The 20966-nt window shown below is 40.7% G+C and overlaps 1 protein-coding gene across 4 annotated transcripts; it reads right to left on the reverse strand.

Annotated features, from left to right (window-relative positions):
• Positions 1–263: 263 nt before the first annotated feature.
• Positions 264–20885, reverse strand: zgc:113279 (uncharacterized protein LOC553749 homolog). Of its 4 annotated transcripts, XM_052523025.1 has the most exons (10): positions 20311–20885; positions 19143–19264; positions 19007–19031; positions 18412–18458; positions 17333–18285; positions 12555–12660; positions 6084–6230; positions 5750–5810; positions 3929–4092; positions 264–2991 (listed from the first exon to the last, which is right to left on the reverse strand). In XM_052523025.1, the coding sequence occupies exons 1-10, from the start codon at positions 20516–20518 to the stop codon at positions 2974–2976; spliced, it is 1851 nt and encodes a 616-aa protein (XP_052378985.1). In that variant the 5' UTR covers positions 20519–20885; the 3' UTR covers positions 264–2973. The 4 variants fall into 4 exon arrangements, with proteins under 4 accessions (XP_052378985.1, XP_035613744.2, XP_052378979.1 ...); XM_035757851.2 differs by having other exon boundaries at positions 264–4092; XM_052523019.1 differs by lacking the exon at positions 264–2991 and having other exon boundaries at positions 3949–5810; positions 20311–20527; positions 20608–20885.
• Between the last annotated feature and the right edge of the window lie 81 nt (positions 20886–20966).

Raw genomic sequence — 20966 nt, forward strand, 5'->3', positions numbered from 1 at the left:
AGAGCATTTCATATCATTCGGTCAATAAATCCGAGACACTTGTTAGTTTCGTATTGTACGTTTTGCAAATTTGTAACATATAATATGAATTGTAATGTCATTCGAAATGGGTGACTGAGATCAACATATCAATACATACCAAACCTAACATTTCATACTACATACAGAATCATAAGACATTCTGAGACCAGGTTGCGTGAATGAAAATGTAAGCTTGCGAGATCATGTTGGAACACTAATGAGATTGAAACAAGGCGAAGGCCTCAGGTAAAATTCCTTTTAATCTTTAATAAAGGTCATGGGAAAGTGGTATACATGAATCAACTTAATAAAGGGGCTGTGCACAAGCTATGTTGCCATTCAGGAACAGTGCACCACCAGAAACATCTTATACACTCAGGCATCACTAAACCCAAAGATGTGAGTGACAGCCTATCATTTGTTCAACAACCCTCCTCCAGCAAGATGAAAACAAATGTATAGCTGCTTGCATTCCTATCAGTTTCCAGCTTATTCGTTGATCAACAAAGCCTCAAGACAACCAGTCTAAATTAGAACTGCACACAAATAATGAACATGGATGGCTATTTTAGCCTGACTATTGTTACTGAATCCTATTCTCATCACCAGCCCGCTCTCTCTGTTGACCCGGAGCCTGGGGACGAGGTTGGCTGAATTCTAACCCGAGATCTGTGTGTTAATCTTGATTATTTCAGTTTGAAAATCTCCAATCAATTCCAAAGATCTGAGTTGTGCATATATCTCATTCAAAAAAACATGTTTCCATTATATTGATCAATGTATACAAATATATATAAAACATTACATACCAAACACCAGATTACAGATAATATTCCCTTTATAGTGGGATAAAATAGTTACTTTACAGGTGTAGGATCTTCATTTGTAAATTGTGTCGTTTATTTAGGTTTAAAAATGATTCTGAAGTTTGTTCTTTATACTTTGACATTTTTCCTTATAAATAATGTATCCCTTCATACATTTCCATTAATTATAATCCACATCATAATTCCCATTTCCTGTTGATGCAGGACTATTTTCCTTCTGTAGCAAACTGGGTCAAATTAAGATCCTACATCTGTATATTCATGCCAGGGGTTGAATTGGAGATTGTTGAGCTCTATCACCAAATGTTAGTAGACAGGATAGAGTCGAAATTGAATATATTCCATAGAAATCAGGGACATTTCCACCACCTACATAGTCCCAATTCAGCCCCTGTTAAAGCGCTACATGTACGAAACAATAACAAAACCATAATAGAAAAAAATAAAGGGTTTTCATGAACTTCATATGAGTGCTGTGAACCAAGGCCATACAACTCCTACTAAAAGTACCAGCCAGTACTGCTCCTACTCTCTTTGCGCCACATCTTTCACTACTTCTACCACAACTCCTATGATTGCTGTTGCAGCCACAGCTAGCTACATTGCTACTGCAGCCACACAACACTACAATTACTACTCGTCCTACCATAAAACTTGAACAAAAATGCATGTCAAATACAATTACTACACCACTACAACTACATACTACTATATGTGTAATAAAAATGACTAACAACTATACCATTACAACTATAAGAAAAAAAGTGCACATAAAAACTGCTTTAAATAGTTGGAGCTGAAATGAAGCCAGCTACATCACAATCATTACTTACAAAAACAACACCATGCAAACCACCAAATATTTTTAAGTGAAGAAATTAGGTCCTTTCAGGGACTAATAAAATGCTATCGTATCGAAAGTATGCGATACACAGCCTGCATATTAATGGGATTATAAAATGCCAAAGGATTTAGTCAAAGAATTCAGGGTTAACACCCAAGCGCTACCATAAAAACAACAAAGATCAGAGATTCATGGTTGTACTAGTGGACCAGTTCACCTGACCGCCCTCTGAATGTACTGTCAACAATACAAAAAGAGCAATGCCGACATACTGTGTGAAATAAAGAGCAACCTTTTTGCTTCATAGTAAATTATATTTTGTGAATGTCTTTAAGATATATATATATATATTTCTTGTAAATGACACTTCACTACAATTTTAAAAACCTGTAACCACACACATTATCACAAGCCTTGAATGTGTCTGGTACAAGATGACCATCTTGGTAATATAACGCGACACCAGACAAAAATGTATAACAAAGCAGTAAAATTACAAATTCTTTGTCTCCTGTGGAAATGTCACAAAGTACAATGTGGTTGGATTTAAGCCAATGAATGTGCCTGTTCCCCTACTTCTTTTGTTTTGCACTTACAATGACCCTCTCCATCGGCTGAGACCAACTTATGGATTTCACCTTTAACATACATTCAACATATAGGCCTATACACATAAGAATATTGTTGATAACCCTGGTATTCATTACAGAATAAAAATACACACACAGATGCACACACCCATACAGACGTATAATAAACTTTTCAACCGTGGAACAACATGTTGGCAACTTTCCGGCCAAACTAGCTGCTTTGAACATTATCACTTTCCCTCCAAGATGTGAGTATGAAAGAATTTGACTCCCTTGTTGTATTACATACAACACCAATAACACATTCACCAAATAAAATTGAGCTTAACTTGCATTAACATTTTGCTACTTTAATGTAACAAACAGTGGAAGTTTCACAGAAACCAGCCAATGTGCAACCAAAGTCTTAACGCAAGCCACAAAAACACTCAATTTACAATTGTGTTTCAGCTAACATAAAACCTTGGATGCTTTACATAAGACTTGTACCTTGCCTTGAAGAAAGCCTCTCACTTTAAAGCCACGTAACAAAGAGATAGGTTATTAAAGGCTTTCTAAACCACATTGGCCTTTCTCCAAGACAAGTTCAAGCTTGTAACAACTCAGAAACATTAACTGTCAGTTCTCTGGCATGCCTTGCTTGGCAGATGCACACATAATGTCATAAGGAACAGCTGTGGATGGACACCATCTAAGTCACGTAGTTCCCCTAAGAAAGAGACAAACACCAAATTAGAACCATAAATCTAATAGATTCTGGAAACTATTCATTTCATGGAGGATCCTTTTAAATCAAACTGTAACCAAATCAAAATGTGTTTGATACATCAAAAACACAATTATTTTAGTACAGCAAGAAATGACATTTACATTTGTGTGTGCAATAAAACAAAGAAAAACTAAAATGTACAGTACTATAAATAAGGACTCTTGTCTATAACCCCCCTTGGAAATCATATGAAAAATACTGAACAAGTTAAGTAGCTCAAGTTACTGGGTCGGGAGACCACTCCTTGCATGAACTTGTAGGACTCCATTTTGCTTCCACTTTATTTGCATTCTCCCCCCACCTGCTGTCTCTAACTCTGAACGATCGGCTATGAAAAGCCAACTGACATTTACTCCTGAGGTGCTGACCAGTTGCACCCTCTACAATCACTGTGATTATTATTATTTGACCATGCTGGTCATTTATAAACATTTGAACATCTTGGCCATGTTCTGTTATAATCTCCACCCGGCACAGCCAGAAGAGGACTGGCCACCCCTCAGAGCCTGGTTCCTCTCTAGGTTTCTTCCTAGGTTCCTGCCTTTCTAGGGAGTTTTTACTAGCCACCGTTCTCTTTGGGGTTTTAGTCTGGGTTTCTGTATAGCACTTTGTGACATCAGCTGATGTAAAAGGGCTTTATAAATACATTTGATTGATTATCCTAAGGGAGAGTTGTTGACAGCATTTTAATCTCCTGTACTTCAACGCTTAACTCTGTCAAGCAAACAGAGAATGAATGGTTATTGAAGTACTCCAGTATCTGTATATTTGTGTGGATTCGTTCAAACTTAACACATTCTTAGCTTAGTAACTTAAACACATTATGACTTCCAAATGGAAAACTTTAGCCGCCTATATTATATAGGGAGACTCTGACCAGAGTGTGATGGTAGCTTCCCATTTGCAGCAGACACCCCAGTGTCTCCATCATCTGCTCCTTGCGCAGTGTGTGGAGTCTCATCTGACTAGGTGCCACACTTCTCTCCAGCTCTCGCACGGTGACGTTCAGAGCCACAACTGCACACTGAAACACACTGAGTCCTGACCGCAATACACACCAAGCACAGACATGAGGCATTGTAGAATAAGACCAACCACCCAAAACCTATCAAAGTATGTAAGGCAAAGGGGAATTTATCACTGTATGAAACATGGGTTATGACAATGACATTGTGGTCGTGCATTTTTCAATGTACAGTGTCTTCAGAAAGTATTCACACCACTTGACTTATTCCACATTTTACAGCCTGAATTCTAAATGTATTAAATTGAGATTGTTTGTGACTGGCCTACTCACAATACCCCATAAAGTCAAAGTGGAACAATATTTGGGGATATTTTTGATAATTATTTACAAATTGAAAGCTAAAATGTCTTGAGGGAGGTTTTCCAATACCTCGCAAAGAAGGGCATCTTTTGGTAGATGGGTAAAAATAAACAAAAAGCAGACATTATTATTAAGTTATTAATTACACTTTGGATGGTGTATCAATAAACCCAGTCACTACAAAGACACAGGCGTCCTTCCTAACTCTGTTGTCCGGAGAAGAATGAAACTGCTCAGGGATTTCAGAGACAGTGAATGCTCCTGAGAGGCCGAGTTACAGTTTTGATTTAAATCTGCTTGACAAATCTATGGCAAAACATGAAAATCAACAACCAATTTGACAGAGTTCACAAATTTTGAAAAGAACATTGGGTATATATATATATTGTACAATCCAGGTGTGCAAAGCTCTTAAGACTTACAGAGAAAGTTTAACAGCTATAATTGCTGCCAAAGGTCATTCTAACATGTACTCACTCATTTGCAAAAAATTCTAAAAACACATTTTCACCTTGTCATTACAGGGTATTGTGTGTAGATGGGTGACAAAATATGTAATAAGTCAAGGGGGGTGAATAATTTCTGAAGGCACTGTATATATTGTAAATCTAAAATCATCAACTTTTTTGATGTGAATATAACCAGCTGAATAGGCTAGCATTACTGTTCCTTGTTGACCCTTCAGGTAGTATATTGAATGAGCATTCCTAAAGGGACAGTTCATTCTAAACTAAATGTTTTCATACCTCAAAAGTAGTCTTTTGTTAAGATAATTCCATCTTCTAGGACATTGTGTAGATCCAGCTATATGCCTCAGTCCCAAATGAATGGAAAATATAAAAATATGATTTTTTTCTGTGCTTATCTTTTCCATTCATTTGTAGTTGAGGCATATAGCTCAATCTGCACAACTAATGCCGTGGGATGTGGATTAATCTTGACATTTGAGTACTTTTGAGGTCTGAATCATATGACAAACTTTAATTTTGGAGTGAACTATCGTTTTAAAAAGGTCCAATATGCAGAATTCGCTCCGCCATTCCGTGGTTGCTAAAATTGAAATAATTTTGCTTAATTTCAGTTTGTGACAAAACAAGCAAATTGTACCATCTAAACCTCTGAAATATATTCTCAAACACAAAATATTGTCTTATCAGCTGTTTGAAGCAGGCTTACAAAACCGAAAGTAAAAGATGCAAAAACTACACATAAGAACGGGAAGCACAGAAATAGAGCACATAGAACAGATCAACCATTTCTTAGGCTTGCTTTCAATGAGAATGTTACATATTGCAGCTTTAAATATAAGACTTACATTAAGAGTTTTTAAAAAATGGAACGCTCTGAATAGAACAAGAAAGCCAAACATACCATAATTATCTGTAGCTTCGACATCTACATAAATCCCTTCTTTCATCATATTTTTCAGAACCTAAAAGAGGAAATATGTATGCTATTAGACACCATAAGATCTTATTGAGGTTCAGGGTATCGATTTAATTGAGGGGACAACCCAAACCTGACATACTGGGTTGTGAAGGTGATGCAGTAAAATTACATGAATCATGACAGGAGCACGTTAAAGGGAAACTTTAAAGTACCTCCTAAAAATACTTCAAATACTATTTGAAGCTATCCTTTAAAGAGCTCAGCTCACAGAACAGGTTTGGCCTGTCAGTATTGCAAGTCAGATGGCTATATTTACCTCCAGAACTCGAATGTATCCATTCTCGACACTGAGGTGCAGGCATGTCTTTCCACTCCTGTCCTTCTCGTTCACACAGGCACCAAGGTGAATCAGATCAGCCACCATCAGGTGTTGGTTCTTTTGGGCAGCCAGGTGAAGTGCAGTCTGGGAACAGAAGTCAGGGGCTTAATCCACCAGCATTGCCAGGTTGAGCTAAACATTTTAAACCAAAGATCTCAGAAAACCCACCCACAAGGCCTAAAAACGAGCCCATTATTTTCAGCAATGGAGGAGTTGCCACATTTATCCATGAAACCCTTTATTCAGCGAATTAAGAGGGAATATCTATGTCATTTCTAGGCTAAGAAGCTAAATTCGTTTTTCCATCAAAATAATAATTCTTGCAAGTTTAAGAATGTTGCAAGAGAAAATAAATTGCTCTTATTAAACTCTCCAGATTATTTTCCATCAACGGATGTCGATTTAGATGGTTTTGACTGCTATGATTAAAGGCCCTAAGAGGTGTGGTGTATGGCCAATATACCAAGGCTAAGGGCTGTTCCTTGGACTGTTCTTAGCCATGGTATATTGGCCATATACCACAAACCCGAGGAGCCTTATTGCTATTATAAACTGGTTAATACATAATGCGCCGAAGGGGATGGCTGCTGTTTTACGGGCTCCTAAACAATTGTGCAATTCTTTTACTTTTTTTGCAACTCATTTTGTACACAATAATGTTGCTGATACTATCTCTTAAGACCGAAAAGAGCTTCTGTACATCAGAACAGCGATTACATTTACATTTAAGTCATTTAGCAGACGCTCTTATCCAGAGCGACTTACAAATTGGTGCATTCACCTTATGACATCCAGTGGAACAGCCACTTTACAATAGTGCATCTAAATCTTTTAGGGGGGGGGGGTGAGAAGGATTACTTATCCTATCCTAGGTATTCCTAAAAGAGGTGGGGTTTCAGGTGTCTCCGGAAGGTGGTGATTGACTCCGCTGTCCTGGCGTCGTGAGGGAGTTTGTTCCACCATTGGGGGGCCAGAGCAGCGAACAGTTTTGACTGGGCTGAGCGGGAACTGTTCCTCAGTGGTAGGGAGGCGAGCAGGCCAGAGGTGGATGAACGCAGTGCCCTTGTTTGGGTGTAGGGCCTGATCAGAGCCTGGAGGTACTGAGGTGCCGTTCCCCTCACAGCTCCGTAGGCAAGCACCATGGTCTTGTAGCGGATGCGAGCTTCAACTGGAAGCCAGTGGAGAGAGCGGAGGAGCGGAGTGACGTGAGAGAACTTGGGAAGGTTGAACACCAGACGGGCTGCGGCGTTCTGGATGAGTTGTAGGGGTTTAATGGCACAGGCAGGGAGCCCAGCCAACAGCGAGTTGTAGTAATCCAGACGGGAGATGACAAGTGCCTGGATTAGGACCTCAGCAAAATATTTTTTATTTAATGAGTCCGACACAAAGGATATACTGCTTTGTCGAGACAAGGCACAAATCCCCGTCTTCAGCGTGAAGAAAATATGGAGAAAAGGGGGGAGGAGGGCGGGGTGCCTTGTAAGAATTTGCTGACAAGTAGGTAAACCACAACTACGCTTGGTATTTTTGGCCAATGTGCAATCATTGGAAAACAAACTGGAAGATCTACGATTAAGACTATCCTACCAACTGGATATTAAAAACTGTAATAACTTATGTTTTATGAAGGACCACACTGATAATATAGAGCTGGCTGGCTTCTCCGTGTATCGACAGGACAGAGTAGCTACATCTGACGAGGGGCAGGGGTGTGTCTCTACTTGTCAATAACTGCTGGTGCGTGATGTCTAATATTAAAGAACTCTTGAGGTATTGCTCACTTGAGGTAGAGTATCTCATGATGAGCTGTATACCACGCTATCTACCAAGAGAGTTCTCATCTCTCACCTACAGCCATTTTCCACTGCTTTGTCACCGTTATATCAGTTCTAGCACGTTAATCTGTTCCATGGAAAAAGGAGTCTCCATAATGACTAATCTATATAGCCTACCTACCGAAATTCAGCTCTGGCTCCTTGACTCAACTGCAGCACACTAGTGCTCTCAATGCACACACACCCCTCTGGCCCTCTCCACCATTCAATCACTCAGTAACAACCTGCTCAGCAGCAGGTTACAGTTTAATATATATATATATATATATATATATATTAAAGAGTAATGCCACGGCGACCGCGGTCCAATTTAGAAGTAGCCCAAAACACAGCGACCTGCAACCAATACATTTTCACCCGCAATTTGGACAGAAAACTACAAACATGGCAAACCTGTAATCAACTCTTTGACCGTCTTGTGTTTTGATTGGGCAGCAATCCTGACGTAGCTCAAGCTATTTGAGCTTTATCACTGATTGCATACAGTAATGCTGAGCAATAAGTGGTGCTGAGTGATTACATTTCTGTAATTTTATGTTTATTAAAGTTTATTAAACAACTAATTGACCGACGTCGGTTCAATTATTTGAATTCCATTTTGCTCAGTTTTTTTCTGTTAGACAAATCAGATCAAGACCGAACTGTGAGATGTAGAGCGCCAGCTTGTCTGGTCTGTTCGGAGCAGACACGGAAAGAAGAGAGAACGCACAAGAGGGACAGAGAGGTACAATGCATTCCGACCCCTTCCATTTTCAAACATTTTATTATGTTACAGCCTTATTCTAAAACGGATTAAAGAAAACATTTTCCACATCAATCTATACACAATACCCCATAATGACAAAGCGAAAACAGGTTATTAGATTTTTTTGCAAAGGTCCCCAAGAACACAGTGGCCTACAGCATTTTTAAATGGACAAAGTTTGGAACCACCAAGACTCTTACTAGAGCCGGTTTCCCGGACAAACTGAACAATCGGGGGAGAAGGGCCTTGGTCAGGGAGGTGATGAAGAACCCGATGGGCACTCTGATAGAGCTCCAGAGTCCCTACGGTGAAATATGGTTGTGGCAGAATTATGCTGTGGGGATGTTTTTCAGCGGCAGGGACTGGGAAACTAGTCAGGATCGAGGGAAAGATGAACGGGGCAAAGTACAGAGAGATCTTGATGAAAGCCTGCTCCAGAGCGCTCAGGACATCAGCCTGGGGAAAAGGTTCATCTTCAAACAGGACTAACGACCCTAAGCACACAGACAAGTTTCTAAATGTCCTTCAAATCAAATTTTATTTGTCACGTGCGCCAAATACACCAGGTCAAGACCTTACTGTGAAATACTTACTTACAAGCCCTTAAGCAACAATGCAGTTAAGAAAATATTTACAAAATAAACAAAGTAAAAATAATAATAAAAAGTTACAATAAAATAACAGTCGAGGTCATTTGTACATTTAGGTAGGGGTAAAATGACTATGTATAAATAATAAACAGCGAGTAGCAGCAGAGTAATAATAATTGCTCAGCAGTCTTATGGCTTGGGGGTAGCAGCTGTTAAGGAGCATTTTGGACCTAGAATTGGCGTACCAGTACCGCTTGCCGTGCGGTAGCAGAGAGAGCAGTCTATGACTTGGGTGACTGGAGTCTTTGACAATATTTTGGGTCTTCCTCTGACACCGCTTATTATATTAGGTTCTGGATGGCAAGATGCTTGGCCCCAGTGATGTACTAGGCTGTACGCATTACCCTCTGTAGTGCCTTACGGTCGGATGCCGAGCAGTTGCCATACCAGGTGGTGATGCAACCGGTCAGGATGCTCTCGATGGTGCAGCTGTAGTACCTTTTGAGGATCTGGGAATCTATGCCAAAACTTTTCAGTCTCCTGAGTGGGGAAAAGGCATTCTCGTTCCCTCTTTATGACTTTCTTGGTGTGTTTGGACCATGATAGTTTGTTGGTGGTGTGGACACCAAGTAACTTGAAACTCTCGAACCGGCTCCACTGCAGCCCTATCGGTGTGAATGGGTGCGTTTTCGGCCCTCCTGTAGTCCACAATCATCTCCTTTGTCTTGCTCACGTTGAGGGAGAGTTTGTTGTCCTGGCACTACACAGCTAGGTCTCTGTCCTCCCTACAGGCTATCTCATCGTTGTCAGTGATCAGGCCTACCACCGTTGTGTCGTCAGCACACTTAATGATGGTGTTGGAGTCATGCTTGGCCACAGAGTTGTGGGTGAAATGAGAGTACAGAAGGGGACTAAGCACACACTCCTGAGAGGCCCCCGTGTTGAGGATCAGCGTGGCAGATGTATTGTTGCCTACCCTTACCACCTGGGGGCAGCCTGTCAGGAAGTCCAGGACCCAGTTGCAGAGGAAAGTGTTTAGTCCCAGGGTTCTTAGCTTAGTGATTAGCTCTGTGGGCATTATGGTGTTGAACGCTGAGCTGTACTCAATGAACAGCATTCCTTTTGTGTGTAGTGTGACTGAGATTTCATAATCTGTTAATCTGTTGGGGCTGTATGGAAATTGGAGTGAGTCTAGGGTTTACGGAATGATGGTGTTGATGTGAGCCATGACCAGCCTTTCAAAGCACTTCATGACTCCTGACGTGAGTGCTACGGGTGGCGCCAGTTGGTCCGTGCATGCTCTGAGTACACATCCAGGTAAGGTCTTGCTCACATCGGCTACGGAGAACGTGATCACTCAGTCATCCAGAACAGCTGGTGCTCTCATGCACGCTTCAGTGTTGCTTGCCTTGAAGCGAGCATAAAAGGCATTTAGCCTGTCTGGTAGGCTCACGTCACTGGGCAGCTAGTTTTCCCTATGTAGTCCGTAATAGTTTGCAAGCCCTGCCACAGCCAACGAGCATCAGAGCCTGTGTAGTAGGATTCAATCTTAGTCCTGTATTGACACTTTTTTGATGGTTTGTCTGAGGATTAGTGTCCCGCTCCTTGAAAGTGGCAGCTCTAGCTTTTAGCTCAGTGCGGATGTTACCTGTAATCCATTGCTTCTGGTTGGGGTATGTACGTACATTCACTGTGAGGACCACATCGTCGATGCACTTATTGACGAAGCCGCTGACTGAGGTGGTATACTCCTCAATGCCATTGGATGAATCCCGGAACATTTTCCAGTCTGTGACAGCAAAACAGTCCTGTAGCGTAGCATCCGCGTCATCTTACCACTTCAGTATTGAGGGAGTCACTGGTACTTCCTGCTTTAGTTTTCACTTGTAAGCAGGAATCAGGAGGATACAATTATGGTCAGATTTTCGAAATGGAGGGCGAGGGAGAGCTTTGTACACGTCTCTGTGTGTGGAGTAAAGGTGGTCTAGAGTTGTTTCCCCTCTGGTTGCACATGTGAAATGCTGGTAGAAATGAGGTCAAACGTATTTAGGTTTGCCTGCATTAAAGTCCGCGGCCACTAGGAGCGCCGCTTCTGGATGAGCATTCTCTTGTTTTCTTATGGCCTTATACAGCTCGTTGAGTGCAGTCTTAGTTCCAGAGTCGGTTTGTGGTGGTAAATAGACGGCTATGAAAAATATAGATGAAAACTCTTGGTAGATAGTGTGGTCTTCAGCTTATCATGAGGTACTCTACCTCAAGCAATCAATACCTCAAGACTACCTTAATATTAGACATTGCGCACCAGCTGTTATTGACAAATAGACACCCCCCCCACCCCTCGTCTTACCGGATGTAGCTGTTCTGTCCTGCCAATGCTTGGAAAACCCATGACTCGGTGAAACAAGATATTACCGTTTTTGGTAGGATAGTCTTGAACGGAGCTCATCCAGTTTATTCTCCAGTGATTGCATGTTGGCTAATAGATCGGACAGTAGAGGCGGGTTAACCACTAGGCAACAAATTCTCACAAGGCACGCTGATCTGCGCACCTAGTATTTCCTTTTCTTCATGTGAATGACGGGGATTTGAGCCTTGTCTGGGAGCAACATTATATCCTTCGCATCTGACTCACTAAAGAAACAATCTTTGTCCAGCTTTGTCATTATGGGGTATAGGGTGTAGATTGAATCAAGGGGTCTGAATACTTTCCGAGTGCACTGTATCTCTAGCTGAAAATATATGATCTAAGCGATTGATAGTTGATATTCACCAGTCATTCACCAGTATGCCTTATTTACTTTGAAAAAAATACTAAAAAAGTGATTTTGTCAGACAGCAGCTCTATAGAGATGAAATTATGACTTGGAATTACATAATGAAGTCATCAAATAAAACAAATATTTTATTAAAGTAATGTGAATAAGCGAGGGTTAATAATAAGTGATAAGCAGTAAATGGGCAGCCACTACCATAATGGGTCTTTTATTCATTATTTTATTCTGTGTTAAAGCATTCAACCCACATAATGCCTAGTGCATTTAATGTCTAAACTAAAAAAGTACATTGAAATCGAAAACCGTGATTATTTTTTTATAAACTAACAGAAACCGAACCAACCTCAAAAAGCACTAATCGCTCAGCAGTACTATACAGTTGCTTCAAAGTTATCTGAACGTCTGAATGAATCTGAACAACCAGAAAACAATTTAAGTCATGCTATATTTTTCATTTGATTTACCTTTCCCTCTGAGTCTTTGACATCCAGCCTATTCAGAGCTGCCATCCTTTTGGCAATCACATATCCCAGGGCCCTCTTGCCTTGACCCACAACTCTGTGGAGAGCTCTAAAGAAAGAAGCAATAAACATATTTATAGTGTACTCACATAAATGTCACTGAGTTTGAATGGTTAACAACATGAATGCATTAAATTACATTTTAACATGAATGTACTGGATGATACATAGCAGCATGTCAATCGCATATCAACAATGTGGGAATTTTGTTTTGTTCTGTGGCTGGCCAATGATAATTCATGCGAGTCTAATTCGAATCAGTGGTAGCTTGAAAGTAATAATACATTTTTTAAATGATCAATTATATCAAGAACATGACATTTCACAGCAAAATGTATATTAGATAGATACCTCTTGCTGTTTTTGTCACTAAAGTCAGCCGTTCAAACAATTATTTGTCTATTTGGCCTCCTATATCAACATTGGTCATGGATTTTCAGTCATTGTTTACTTTTTGTGCAATTTCAGACAACGCCCCATGAGTCATGATGGTATTGTACTTTATGAGGAAATTTCTTTGGAACACTGTTACAGGATTTTCCATTTATATTTTGAGGTTGGACGTTAGCACGTTAGCATGTGGGGCACACCGATCGGTGTCACCTCGTTAGTCCGTATGTGTTACACCTGTGCTGGCTTGTCCATCTCCTCAGTCGGAAGGTGTTTCACCGGTGCTGTTCCAGGTGATATTTAGAGTGGCTGGCCCAGTGCTCCAGTTGTCTTGAGAGATGTGGCGGGTTAACACCTTTAATTGGCTTTCCCCATTTGATTTCTAGACAAACATTGACCTTCCATGTTTTCGTTTTGCTCCACTTTTTGGTTTGCTTCCTGTCTTTAAGTTTGGTGTGGGGTTTTCTATTGTTTGCCTCTTGGGCAAATTTAGTGAGAGTGTTTTAGGTCCCAGTTGTTGTCCTAGAACCCCACCTATTCGTCAATGACTCTTTGCTAGTTCCCCCTTCTGTTTGAGTGACAATTTTTGGTTTTCTTGCTGAGGAACGTAACAACAATAACACTTAACTGCTGCCTATTTAGATACCCTCAGTACGTCTTGGCATAATTTGGGTGTTTGTGAATTATTGTAGGAAAACTAATGCGTCTGTAACAGGTTACTGTTTATCTTAGGACAACAAATATCTCATTAAATTACTACAAAGCATCCATTCACCATACTGTCACATACAGGCTCTGTACACTGCCTTTAGTGACAAACTGAGTGATACCATCTCACATTTCTGTCTGAAACTCCATAACATTACAGCTATTATACTGCTATAGCCTCCCGGGGTATACAATTTAAATCAACAGTTGGTGTATCTACAATGTACTAGCACTGTCTGCAAGCACTGATACAGTATCAGACACATGCACCCTTTTCACACTATTGTGCCGACCTGGATCGCACTGTGCTAGTTTCTCTGGTTGATTCCTAACAAGACCAGGCTACAGCTCAGCAAGGCTCAGTAATACGAAAAGGCTAAAATATCAATTGTGACTAAGAGGTCATCTAATTGCATATGCTTCCTCTAAGAAAAAAGCAATGGAAGCACACAGGCTAGATCTTGAGAGGGAGCTGGAATGCTGTGAAAAAATACATAAACAATCCCCAGACAGCACCTCCTGGAGTCATCTTAAAGCAGCCAAAGCCAAACTGAATTTGGACTACACTCTGAATATAAAAAAAACGTTTTCTTTACTAAACAGAAATACCACGAGTATAGCAATAGGCCCAGTAGATTGCTTGCTTACCAATTAAAAAAGGAGCGGTCAGAGCGTACAATCATGGCTATCCGAACAGCAGAGGACGAGGTCACATATGACCCAAAAAAGATCAATTTAACTTTTCATGATTTTTACTGCAAACTATAACTCTATAACTCTGAGAGAAAACACACGGAGGCAGAACTCCACTCTTTCCTAGAGGGAATCTCGCTACCTAAACTATCAGAGACCGACCAAGAAGATCAGGCAATTACCTCCATGCCACCTAATAAGTCCCCAGGCCCAGATGGATTCCCCAGAGAGTTCTACAAAGCTTTTTGGCCCCAGCTCAGCCCTGTCTTCATGCCAATGCTGGAGGATTTTTGCAAAAACTGAGTTCTCCCAGACTCAATGCACACAGCTCGCATTACAGTGTTGCTAAAAAAGGACAAGGACCCCCTATCCTGCTCGTCCTTCCGGCCCATAAGCTTGTTGGATTTTGACTATAAAATAATTACCAAATTGCTCGCCAAAAGACTAAACAATCTTCTTCCCAAAATAATAAAAGCAGACCAAACTGGATTTATTAGAGACAGATACTCTTCTGATAACATTCGCCGTCTTTTTGATATTATTGATCAAGTAAACGCACAGAAGACCCCTGTCCTGCTGGCTTCACTGGATGCTGAGAAGGCGTTTGACAGGATGGAGTGGAGCTTTCTGTTTTCAGTCTTAGAAAAGTTCAATATGGGCCCAAATTTTATTAAATGGATCAAATCACTATACTCTCATCCAAATGCCATGGTGACTACTAATGGACTGAACTCTGACAGATTCCCTCTGGAACAGGGCACAAGACAAGGGTGCTCGCTGTCGCCTCTGCTCTACTTGTTGGGGGCGGAGCCTCTGGCAGAGCTGATAAGGAGCAATCCAAGTATTATGGGTGTTTCTGCAGGCGGCCTGCAGCACAAGATTTCGCTTTACGCAGATGATGTCTTGCTCTACATATCCACCCTGAGAAATCCCTCCCTCTCATTTCAGACACAATTGCTCAGTATGGCAAGTTTTCAGGTTATAAGATCAATTTTAACAAATCCACTGTCTGCCCTCTCAATATTACACTCACCAGCTCTATGAAGACACTTTGTCCTTTCCAATGGAAAACACAGGGGTTTCAATACCTCGGGATCTTCATAACACCAGATCTGAATAGCCTTTTTAAGAAAAATTATCTTCCACTCCTGGATCGAATCAAGAACGATCTCCAAACCTGGATCTCCCTCCCAATTAGCTTAGTAGGAAGAATGAATGTAATCCGTATGAATTTCCTCCCTAGACTGAACTACTTATTTCAGATGCTCCCATGCTATCTCCCAGTTTCCTTCTTCAAAACAACTAACCAAAGCATCACCAAATTTATATGGGGCAATAAAAAACCTAGGATCAAGTTTTCCACTTTATCAAAACCTGAATCTAAAGGTGGTCTTGCCCTTCCCTCCCTTCAATTGTACTACTGGTCTGCCCAAATCCGCAACATGCTAACATGGATCACAAACAGACAAGAGTCAACGTGGATTCAGATAGAAGCCCAATCCTGTGGTTCATTGCCCTTAAGCTACCTACTAGCGTGGAGGGACTGTAAGAAATACCTGGGCATTTCCTCCCAAATATGGTCTCACTCGCCTATAGTAGGCAACCCAGACTTGCCAAAAGCCCTGAGGGATGCCAACTTTAATCTTTGGCATACTCTAGGAATCAGGACCTTTTCAGACCTATTTCATCAGAAAACCACTACACTGAAATCCTTCCAAGAGCTCTGCAGTGAATTCGATGTGCCAAGATCCCATTTTTTTTTTAAAAATATCTTCAAATTAGACATGTCATTTCCTCATTTACCTCCAAGATGAGGCTTAGAACTCAGTTGAATGAAGTTGAAACCCTTCTTGTCACAGCACAATCCATTAAAGGCTAAATATCTTACATCTATAGACTCCTTTCTGAGAAAGGAAGCTCCTCCTTTACTCCTTTGAAAATAATCTGGGAAAGGGACCTTGGTCTGACTATCTGAGATGAGTTATGGGCGGAGTTTTGCGACAGGGTATACTGCTCCTCTACCAGTGTAAAAATGAAAGAATCTAATTACAAATTTTTGTACAAATTTTATTATACTCCTTTGAGACTCCATAGAATGAAAACAGATATGTCTCCTAACTGTAAAAGATGTACCTCTGAAAGTGGGACCTATATGCATGTATTTTGGAGCTGTAGGGAGATTGCCAGAAAATACTAGAGGTACAGTTTGATATGACCCCGTGTATCTATCTTCTTAACACCCAGCAGGACTTTGTTCTTGATCCTGACAGAGAAAATTTGCTTATGACTATTACATACTTTTCTAAGAAATGTATTATTCTATTGTGGGCCTCTCATACCCCTCCTACATTTAAAATGTGGATTGACCAGATTGTTGACTTTCTGCCTCTTGAAAAGCTCACTTATGACCTCCACAAGAGACAGCCCAAGTTTGATAGACTCTGGTCTCCACTTTTCAACTATATTTCAAACTGGACAGAGTGAACGGGGTGACTAGGGAAATGCGCAGATACATGTTGTGTAAGGTACTGTAAAACCTAAAATCGAATTATTGGCCCGTCGTCTCAGCGAATGCTTGAAACCTTGAACCTTGATAATGCTGCTGCAAGTGTTATACGTTTTTTTGTGTTTTTATTTTAAATTTAGTTTTTGAGTACGTGTGCGTATGTGTGTGTGTATGTATGTACGTATGTATGTATGTACCAAGGAAAATATATAGATTAAGAAAAATAAATGCTTTTATTTGACTTTATCATTCATTTTAATTGTATTTTAATTTTTTCAAATGTATTATTATTTTTTGACTTTCTTTTTTTAAAGCCTGTCACATCTGTGAATGTGGAATGTGTTTTGTTGGTTGATTGAAAAACAAGAAAACTTGATAAAACTTTAAATTGAAGAAAAAAAAATCAATTGTGATTCCAACTTACGTCCTTCCGTTCCTGTCTGTGGCCAGAACCTCTGTGTCAGAGACCACCGCCAGTAAGCTCTCCTCCCTCTGGAGCTGGTTCCAGAAGTATGCTGTGCTGTTCCAATTCTGGCCCATGTAGCTGAGCCAATATGAGCTAAAGCTATCCTGGCACTGGGGGCTAAAGCTATCCTGGCACTGGGGGCTAAAGCCATCCTGGCACTGGGGGCTAAAGCCATCCTGGCACTGGGGGCTAAAGCTATCCTGGCACTGGGGGCTAAAGCTATCCTGGCACTGGGGGCTAAAGCTATCCTGGCACTGGGGGCTAAAGCTATCCTGGCACTGGGGGCTAAAGCTATCCTGGCACTGGGGGCTAAAGCTATCTTGGCACTGGGGGCTAAAGCTATCCTGGCACTGGGGGCTAAAGCTATCCTGGCACTGGGGGCTAAAGCTATCCTGGCACTGGGGGCTAAAGCTATCCTGGCACTGGGGGCTAAAGCTATCCTGGTAGTCACTACCTCCATCCTGACCTAACTCATAGCTGGAGGACAGGGGGCTAGCAAAGCCCGAATATTGGGGAGATGGCACTTGACATTCACTGGTGTTGCTGGGGGAGTAAGTCATATATGAATCTGGACTGGGCATCATATTGTCGGATTCGTCGTTGATACACCGTCCTTGGGAGTTCAACGGAGGAACACTAGTGTTGTGATTGTGTGCAGAGCGGGATAGCTTTAGCTCTGACATACAGTAGTTTGTAGCTTGTTGTGGCATCTTTTTTTCCTGACTGAACTTCATTGAGTGACTATGCTGGAGTTGCTCTGGACTATTCCATGGTTGCACGTTGGGCTCTGGGCTGTAATCAGGTGACTCAGACGTGTTAGACTGGCTGTATGGTTTGCTGGCTTTGAGATCCTCCTCCAACACCTCCACTATTATGGCGAGTTCCTCCAGGCTCTTTGTAGGTTGTTTTCTCTGAAACACAGCGGCCACACATAATAAGTATGCAGTGTTGAGTGCTGAGAACTCCACGTTAGAGCAAGGCACACCTGGTGAAAGGACATGTCGGCTTATTCATATGATGTACTGTAAATCACTCACCTTGCTACTTCTGCGATCTCTATTGGTATTCACCCGTTTCTTCTCTCCTGTGAAGAATATAAGGAGTTTTGATAAGCAGGTTTCATGAAGTTGACAGTATCTTTGCTGTTGCATGCCCTTACCCACAACAGAAATGCTTGTGTAATAGTACATAATTGTTGTTGTGACAGTTTGTGTTATTTATGTTCATATTGTAATGATGAAATATCAGTAACACGTTTTAACTTGTATTGTTAGAAATCAGAATCCAACAAGTCTCTTTTTCAAATTGGCTGTGATATACTGTATTATTATGAAACAATACTAAGATGTAAAATATGCGTATGTCTTCCTACTAATTGATGTGTACATCATTATGCATTATATCTATAGGCTTTAAGTAAAGTTTTGACTACATTTTATGAATGTGAACCGCGTGTGATCAGCCTTACCCAATACCAAGCACTTTATGACACTTAATGTTTGCAGAAGGTAAACAACCCTAATTCCAGAGCAGAACAAGACACACTTTTGAGGAGACAGCCAGAAGTGTTAAATCTTGGTTATAGGCCAAGAACATAAGCATAATAGAATTTTTACGAGGTTTTTTTCTAACCTTTCAATGCCTTGCCGCAGTTACCCTGTAGAAAGACGTAAAGGATAAACTGTGAATATGTCAAAATATCTGACTGGGGAATGTGGAAATGATCTTCCAAGCAATTAAGCCACCATGAATATACAGTATGTCATACCTGGATATGTTTTGGGTCCATTCCCTTCGCTATGCGAATCTTATTAAGCATGTCTCTCACAGGCATTTTGACCCTGACTCCCAGGTACCTTTTCTCACCGTCATAGTTGGAGCGTTTTGGACCTGATGAATAAAACCATATTACAACAGAATGCAATTGATTTGTGAATTCAGACAGCCTAAAAAGAAACATGATATCTGATGATCATATTATCCTAAAATGTATCACTCATTCCAAAAAGTAATGCCTAAAATATGACTTAATGTAATTTACAAAAATGTATCACATGTACTGTATGAATCCTATAGATTGCACAGTACAGTATATGAACAACCAACAGTATGAGCCTTGCCTGTTGTAAGACAATATGAAAGCTCATACATGCTTATAACAAGTTATAAAGATTTATACCTGGATGTGCAGCCTGCTCTCATAGACTACACGTAACATAGTAAACTTATTTCGGCGACACTCAAATTAGTTACATAAGACAGGTAACTAGCAACCCAAAGGTTGCGTGTTCGAATCTCCTCACTGACAACTTTAGCATTTTAGGTAATTAGCAACTTTTCAAATAATTACTACTTTTTTATATACTTTGCAACTACTTAGCATGTAAGCTAGCCCTTCCCCTAACCCTAAACATTTTAGCTAGCCAGCTAGCTAAGATTAGCATTAGCCACAACAAATTGGAATTCGTAACATATCATGTATCTTGCAAATTCGTAACGGATTGTACGTATTGTAATTCTTACTATTTTGAAAGTTTAGGAAATTTGCAAACATATCATACGAATTGTAATTGGATAAGAGTGTCTGCTAAATGACTTAAATGTAAATGTAATTCATAAATGAAATCCACAAATTAATACATGCCATACGAAACGTAACATATCATACTAAATGGACTGTCTTGGATTTCGTACAGAATAATATACATGCTCTGAGACCAGGTTGGGATGTCAGGTGTTACCAAACAGCTTTTGTATTGCACCTTTTAGTCTAATGTAGTCTACTCAACACAAGTTGACGCATTAAAGTGGTCATTCTCATTTTCAGTAAGGTTGTGATATAAAACATTTATGCATGTCAACTTCTTAAATTATGATATTTGGTTAGATAATGACATTTGATTAGACAAGGAAGGCATTCACTAAATTGTGCTGACCTGTCAAAGACGAGTTCATTGTCGAAGGCCCATTCCCGTCGTCCAAACTTGTCAGGATACCTCCATTTGGGGAATTTGGCCCCTCCGAGTAGCTGGCAGGTTCTGAGTCGTAACTCCTAAACAGCCCGTTTCCAATGTCCCGTTTCGCCTCAAAAGCATGGATGCATTCACTGCCCGCGTTCTCCTTACTTTTATATCGCCCACGCATCTCGCTCTCCTTTGCAGCAGTGGGGTAATATATTAGTTGGAAACAAAATCAAACGGAGAACTCTCAAGATATTGAAACAGACTGTTTACCTGGGAGTCATAGAGTGTAAATACCCGCGTTCAAGGTCTGTTTTGTCTGAAATCCCTCAGTGAGGCGGTAGCCTGCCCTACACAAAGCACCTGGTGGAGCGAATTCTAAATTGCTCTTATCACCTGTTTTTCAGGTCAGTGGGCGGCAGGTAGCATAGCAGTTAAAGCTTTGGGCTATTCGCCGAAAAGTCCCTGGTTTGAATAAACCACGTGACATCTGTCGACGTGCCCTTGAGCAAGGCACTTAACTGTAATTTGCTCCTTGGGCAGCTTACTACTATGGCTGACCCTGTAAAACAACACATTTGTATGACTTTATATACTGTGTTGTTCGAGCCCTGAATTCTGATTGGCTGAAA

Source organism: Oncorhynchus keta, chromosome 1, assembly GCF_023373465.1.
Source record: "Oncorhynchus keta strain PuntledgeMale-10-30-2019 chromosome 1, Oket_V2, whole genome shotgun sequence".
NCBI classification, from domain to species: domain Eukaryota; kingdom Metazoa; phylum Chordata; class Actinopteri; order Salmoniformes; family Salmonidae; genus Oncorhynchus; species Oncorhynchus keta.